This window comes from Triticum aestivum, chromosome 7B, assembly GCF_018294505.1.
Source record: "Triticum aestivum cultivar Chinese Spring chromosome 7B, IWGSC CS RefSeq v2.1, whole genome shotgun sequence".
NCBI lineage: Eukaryota > Viridiplantae > Streptophyta > Magnoliopsida > Poales > Poaceae > Triticum > Triticum aestivum.
The window spans coordinates 754,342,731-754,350,363 of NC_057813.1; the positions used below are offsets into that span (position 1 = coordinate 754,342,731).

Sequence of the window (7,633 nt, forward strand, 5' to 3'; positions counted from 1 at the left end):
CGTCATGGGAAAGCCAGGTACAAAGTATCTCCCTCAGAAGGCGAAGGCTAAGGCTAAGCAGACACCGTCTGCCACGTCTAAGAAGAAGAAGGTGGTTACCAAGACGAAACCCACGACATCTAAGAAGAAGCAGACGCTGCTGTCTAGGAAGAAGCCCAAAAACAAGTGAGACCAGCCGCCCATCGAGCTGCTCGGAGATCTCCATCAACATTGGCCTGCATGATGAAGTTAAGTGTGTTTATGTCAAGTGTATTAGATTAGGTTGCAATAAGTCTATTTGTGTACTCGATTATTAAGTGAGGTGTGTTTGTGTCAAGTAGGTTAGTTTAGGTTGCAATAAGTCAATTTGTAAACTCGTTTCGATCTAGCCCGTGAAGTCCACATAGCTAGTTTCCATGTAGGCCAGAAGCGTGCTGGTTCACGTTAAGTAAAGTTTTTCTCTTGTGTTGTCAAGACGTGTGGCAGGTTGTGTGGTGATGAGTAATAAGAAAGGGTGACATATATGTTCCCTCTGTCCATCCAGTTTATTTTCTGTCATTTACTGTTAGAGCCTGCATTATTCGTGATCACCGTGGCGATTCTGATGGCGGTTCGGTGACTGAAAGAGTTATGCGGCTAGCTGAGTTCAAGTGCCAAATCAGAAGCTAGACTACGTAGTGGTTTTTTCGAAAAAAAGAGACTGCGTAGTGGCAAGACTCCGGTGAATCCATTACCTACAGTGTCTAACCGATCGACAGAAGCTGGCACATGTTTCACATACTTAACTTACTCCAATACTTGGGCCATTGCAATGCAATGGTACCTTGAGCACCAAATTAATTAGGAAAGGAAGGGTCGTGGAAGGCAACATTCTTTCTTGAATCTTGACATGGTCTAAGCCTACCTGGATAAGAGCAACTCTAACCTATCCCCAAAAATTTAAGGGAGTAAACGGCGTAAAGTTAGTGAAGTAAAATTTTACTCCACTAACGGTGACCGACTTAGCCGATCCTCTAAAAGTTAGTGGAGTAAAAGTAAAATTGTCTCAATTTTGTGTCTTATAGCCGCACCAACTTCAAACACTACACAATACATATCTTAAAAACATTCAAAATAAACATTCATAGCTTAACCGTCACAACATAAAGTTTCATCATCCCATTTTTCAAAGTAAAACATGCGAAGTTCACCCCAAAAGACATCACGTCAAACACAATGTTTGATTCAAAATCACCACAAACATAGCATGTATATGTTGTGGATCGAGCCAACATTCGCATGCACCACCACCTCCTCGGTCATCACCTCTCAAACGATGTCGTTAGTGAAGAAATCAACTTCACCATCCTCTCGGCCACCACCACCAACATCAACAACGCCATCCTCTCGGTCATCACCACCAACATCAACACCGCCATCCTCTCAGCCACCACCACCAACATCTTTGCCTCCATCACCTCCTCGGCCACAACCATCAACACCACTTCCTCGGCCACCACCATCAACACCATCCCCTCGGCCAGCACCAACATTCTGAAGAGTGGCTTCCAAGATCTCTCCACGAGTGAGCTCACAATACTTTCTTGCGGTTTCATCCATTGTGTTTGGATTAATAAACATGATAGTGTGTTCTTCGGCCTTCTTGGCATCACGAATCCTCTCCTCCTCAAGTGCAAGCCTACAGGCCTCCACCATTAACTTTCTCTCCTCGACCTCCGGCTTGGCCTTCCATTTTTCATCCTCCAACGCTTTGAGCTCATTCTACCTCGCCAACTTCTCGTCTTTGCGTGCGTCTGCCAACATCTTCTTGGTATCGATCATTGTCACAAGTTCTTTCTTGTAAGTGCCACCAAATGCATTTATCTTCTTTCTTTTTTTCCAATCTTGTTCGGTCTACTGTTGGCATCTTCATCAACCTCGTTGTCATCCTCAACGGATATGCTCAACCTTGACCTCTTTGGATTGGTCTCCACAATTCTTTGGATCCACTTCTAGTTCTTGCATAGCTCTTTGTACCAATGATGTAAAGTGAAGGGCTTGTGGCCGAACTTGGCGTTCTGATGGTTGAATAGCCCTTGGATGTACGGGCCATACTCTGCCACATGCACACCACTCAGTGGAGCATGATTCACTCAGTCGATGCAACCGGACCATCGGTTGCATTGGTCATGAATGGTGCTCCAACGATGCCCAAGAGAACCTTGTGTACGGCTTGATCGCACATCCATGGAGTTGTTGTAGTGGTCGGCAATCCTCTTCCAAAACATGGTCGTGATTTGATCCGTTCCGATCCTTGCATCCATGGAGATGGCGCACCAAGTGTCGCAAAGCGCAATGTCCTCCTTTTGGCTATAGTTTTGGGTGCGACACCTTGGTACTTTGGTGGTTGCTTCGATCACCTCCACAATCTCCTCCTCTTCCTCCTCCTCCTCGACCACCTCCTCCTTGGCATCCATGTCTTGGGTGGCCGAATGATCCCAATACGAGTCGTAGTTGTGCTCATCAAGGCCATTGGAGGCCGAGGACTCCAACGATGCGAGGAATTCGGCCGTGTTCATCTCCGCACCACAATATCAAAGTAACAATCATTTACCGATCACCAACAGTCACTATCAAATACCAAAACAATTCGAGGTTTTTATTGCTACCTTGTTGGCATTTCATAGAGCACCTGGCGGCCGCGATTCTTCTTGCCTGTTGTGGCCGCCGCTCGCGCCGGAGCAGTCGCCATAGGGGCCGCCGGAGGTGCACCACGAGGTGTCGGCCTACGACGAGGCGTCGCTTTGGCCTTCTTCATCTTCTTCTTTGCGGCCGCCTCCGCGACCGCCGCCGCCGCCGCCGTCGGCTTTCGAGCCTGTTTGCCTCCGGTAAGTGCGGTGCAAGGGCGGCGTGCCGTTGCCGGAGTGGCGGTGGCCACCCCGGACACCATTGGAGCGGTTGGAGATGGAGCTTGGACACGTGAGCGGGTCTTCTTCATAGCCAAGCTCTTCTTCTTCGGTGGCGGCGGCGCGTGGGTGGTTTCTGGTGGCGAAAAGCCGGCGCCGGAGGGAAGGGGCAGGGCTATCCATTCTGGCCGGCCCGGCGGTCATCGGTAGCGGTGGCTAGGCGTGGCGGTTGCATCATGGGAGACACTGTCGCGCGGGAGAGAGGCGCCTGTTTTACCCACCTGTGGCGGAATGGAGTAAATTTAGAGAAATTTTAGGGGAAATGAGGAGGTGTAGTAAAAGTTTTACTCTATTAAGTTTTTTAAGGGATCGGCTAGGTGCGCCGTAAGAGAGTAAACCAGAAATTTACTCCCTTATGGCCTTTTAGGGGATCTGTTAGAGATGCCCTAATCAAGTATAATTTGACTAATATATAGTCGACGAGTATAGTGCTGTGGTCGTGGCATGCCCTATGCTCTTCGACCGAACCAGTGCTGGTTAACAAGGGACAAGATGGATCGCCACTTGTACTACTGCATGCATGCAGTATAGGTACACTTACTGCAAAGGAATGAATCATCCATGATTGACCATCACTAACAGACCGAAATTTCAACAATCATGCCTTGTGCACAATCCCCGACCGAGTCGGCACACAGATGCATCGCCACTTGTACCACGTCTTGCATGTTGTTTATACAAATTATCCTTACTCTATTATTTCCTAATCTCCACCTAACGCTAGTTCTGATGTATAACAAAGGAAGACCAACGCGGCGACGACCATGACCATTGACCAACCGCATCCATCCATCCATCCGTCGATCAATAACTAATGCATGCATTGAATATGCATATCTACTTCCAACAAAACCAAAGAGAATGACCGGTCGAACACGTCAACAATCCATTAGACTACTCACAGTGGAGAGTAACTTCAACTAGAAACAAGCATATGGTACTAGTCTATATTACTACCTTCATAGTGGGGAGTAATATATATGTGGTGTCATGCAATATTTTATTTATTAGCTTGTAGACTTATCTTGTCTTGATATGTTTGATGTCACTCGTAGTATGAGTAACTAGCTATGTTACTCAATTCATCTCTTCTCATTAAATCATTGTCACATGAGCAAATTTGCTGAGTTGGACCTTATGTTACTGCTGAAGTTACCCCCACTGTGAGTACTCTTATGTTCCTATGCATACATGACATCCATGCAGGCTTCCTCAACCCAACCGGAGCGAAGCAAACACCACATCCACCTCACTCAGCTTAGCTCACCTCATCTCAAAGAAAAGAAGATCAAAATTGTGTCATGTTGCCAGGAAGGTTTCTCGGTCAGAAGAAGGTGAGGTCACTAGCAGGTCTGTCCACAACCCCAAGAACACCAACGCCGGCCGCTACCTCAAGACCTTCAACAACCGTGGATCTGCTCGTGGCCTCAACAACGTCGCCGAGGGTGGCCATGCCTGGGGCCTCGAGATCGTCAGCAAGGGTGGCTTCCTCCACCGCATCAAGAACGTCAGCAATGGTAGTTCCGCCCGCGGGCTCAAGAACATCAGCTACGTCGGCTCAACCCGCTACCTCAAGAACGTCAACAACGGCAAATCCATATGCGCCCTCAAGATCTTCAACAACGTCAAATCTGTACACAGCCTCAAGGACTTCAACTGCGGCAGATTCGTATGCAACCTTAAGAACGTCAACAACGACAAATCCGCCTGCAACCTCAAGAACGTCAACAACAGCAAATCCATACGTGACCTCAAGAATTTCAGCGGCGTCTGCGACGGTGGCTCCTCCTGCGTCCTCAAGAATGTCAAAAAGAGCCGCTCCGTCCATGACCTCCAGTACGTCAACTAAAGCAACGGTGGCCTCAAACCGGTCGATGACATGGCAGCCAGGTGCGCCCACCTCAAGAACGGTTAGAATGACAACCCCACCTTTGTCTGCGAAAACAAGTGGTAGTCGTGCCGCGCCCACACGTCCAGCACACACCCATGATCTCCATCCATGTAGGTCGTCCGTCTTCATTGAAGTTAAGTGCGTTGAGACCAATTTAGTTACGTTGCAGTAAGTTAATAAATTTGTAAACTCTTGGTACGAGCCCCTGGCATGTAAGCCAATTTATGAATAGATGGTCTACGGACTTGGATGTAAATAATGTTACTTATGTGGTTCTTTGAATGTCATGACATTGATGAATAAAATGGTAGTTTTTCCAGAGAAAAGAGAAGTGTGCCAGATCACGTTGCGGCTATTTTTGTTTTTCCTGGTGTTATCGAGTCATGTTGCTGGGTGACCAAATAAAAGAAATGAGTTAGAAAAGACATACACATAATGAATTAACGCATCGCTGAACTATCTCTGTCTTGTGTGTGTCCATCCCAGTTTCTTATGATACTAGTAAATATGCACGTGCAACACACGTATCATAGAGTTATGAAAAAGAGAGAAAATTAGATCGCAGGAAGGGGAGCGGTGGCATAAGTGTCGAGGGAGGAGGATTGATTATTGCCGCGGCCATGCCTGCAGGTTTCCTTAGTATTTCTCAGCTACTTTTAGTGACTCCTTTGATTATGTTGGACTATTGTAGAAAAGATTCTTGGAAACTTTTTTTGTGTACAATCAGTAATCAATAATTGGAGAACATGTCCGTGCTAGATGGAAGAGGCAAAAAAGTTCCAAGGTAAGACATGAAGCTTCCTTGAACTGAAAGTTGGTTATGCAAGCAGTCGAAGTTAGGATCTAGCGTGTCATTTAGGACCTGAAGCTTCCTTGAACTGAATGTACGTGCTCGTACCTGTCATGGCCGCGTAGCGTTGCAGCCCCACGTCGCCGTCGTTCGTTCCTCAGGACAAGAAGACTAGGAGAGTCAAACCAAGAGTCGAGCCGTCGAAGACGACGAACATTCAAACAGGTGAACGAAAAGAAGGAAGTAATGGAAGTCAAGGAACGATTGCAATCAAGGTCAGGGTATGATCGATCCTGTGATCCGAACAAACAGGGAAAGGAGCGATTTGGTTTCCATGTGCCAGGCATTTTTCTTTGTTCCTTCTATGTATGCAGTACAAGGCTGGGTTTAAAAAAAATATGATGGCGTTGATCATGGTAATTATCGCTAATTGATATTATCCTTCTATGTACGCAGCACACAAGGCTGAGTTTCAAAAAAAAATATGTTAACATAGATCATGGTAATTCTAGGCATAGATTGGAGCGAGATCATGGTAATTATTGCGTAATAATGATGGCGTAGATCATGGTAATTCTTGCTAATTGATTATGGTAAATGATGTGATATAACATTGAAGCAATCCGGTCCATTGAGAGATGACGGATGTATGGCTGAGATGTGATGTTTCTGCCACAACTCGATTGTTTAATAGTAGTGGAGATTCATTAGCAGCAATCTAGGAGTAGCGAAGTCTGGTGGTTTCATTCTTTGCGCTGTGGTGGCGTAGACGGCAGACCTGATAAGGTGGATGCGTCAGTACCTGCTATGAAGATGGATCGGTGGCGGTGGCCACAGCCTCTGCAGCATGCGCATGCGGTGCCCGTTGACATTGTGCCAGACCTGGTAATTCGGCTTGGTTGGGGCCTCCGGTTTTAGATGTTGTGCTTTGGTGTGAGGTCCGATTATGCACCTCGGATAATCTGCACCCCTTAATCAAGTGGATACGAGTAGCTACATATGTCATCAAGATAGTGGCTTCAGACATATTGATGTATTACTTTGTAATGTCTTGATGAATAATTTATAAAATTGCAGCATGCATCGCCCTGATGCAGAGGCCGGGCGTCATCCTCCTTTCGAAAACAGAATATCAGCAACCAATTACAGCTAGCATTACACCCATGGAAAATAAGTGGAAGGGCTCAAGCTAGGGAGCTAGCAATTGAGTCACGGCAGTTAGGGTTTCAGAAGGAGGGATTTTTAAAAGCATATGTTTTAAATGTATGCTGAACATCTATACGACTAATGTGTAATGCAATGCATTTGTTCTGAATAAAATGTGTGACTGTTTGTCTTATGATGTTGAAATTATGGTGAAATACCACGAAAACAAACTAGTTATAACAGACCGAATGACAAAAATAATCCATCAATGGAAGAGATAAGGCCACCGTGCGGTGTGGTAATGTGTCCCGTTAGTGGTAGCTATACCTCTGATGGACACCGACCACAGAATATTGTATAAGCTAGCTTTTTTGTCAAAACCATGTGTGTGTGCCAGAATCTAAATGAACTAACCGGCAACTTCTATCAATTGTATTATTAAAGTAGTAGAAAAAGAATCTCTCATATTAGCTCAACATAAGTAACAGAAATAGAGCAGCTTGGATTCTTCGAATAAAAGACATGCATGAATTATACTGAAACGAAAGAAATCTACAACAACACGGATTAGTCGAAATGGTGACACATGTCTTGTACTGATACATGGTCCCACTCCAAATATAACATGGATAAAATGAACTATGTATGATGGGACCAAAGACTTGACTTACGCTGGCAAATGGTCCTACTCTCTTGTTTCCTGCACGTTGGTACGAGTCCCACCGTTTGTATGGGAGAATATTGAAATATTTTTGGACCGCCATCGAAAGTTTTGAATTTAGACGAACCCCAAAAACCCATAGTCAACGAGCCATAATAACTGAAGAATTCCGTTGAAAAGAATGGACAAACCTTCTACCTCACGAGGTCTGGACCTGCGTA

General features: G+C 45.7%; 1 protein-coding gene and 1 pseudogene across 1 annotated transcript; one reads left to right on the plus strand and one right to left on the minus strand.

Moving 5' to 3' along the window:
• Nucleotides 1–1,209: 1,209 nt before the first annotated feature.
• Nucleotides 1,210–2,537, minus strand: LOC123158770 (uncharacterized; annotated as a pseudogene).
• A 1,688-nt stretch (nucleotides 2,538–4,225) lies between these two features.
• On the plus strand, nucleotides 4,226–4,987 carry LOC123158771 (cell wall protein DAN4-like). The gene is made up of 2 exons (XM_044576628.1): nucleotides 4,226–4,548; nucleotides 4,609–4,987. The coding sequence occupies exons 1-2, from the start codon at nucleotides 4,226–4,228 to the stop codon at nucleotides 4,985–4,987; spliced, it is 702 nt and encodes a 233-aa protein (XP_044432563.1).
• The last annotated feature ends 2,646 nt before the right edge of the window (nucleotides 4,988–7,633 follow it).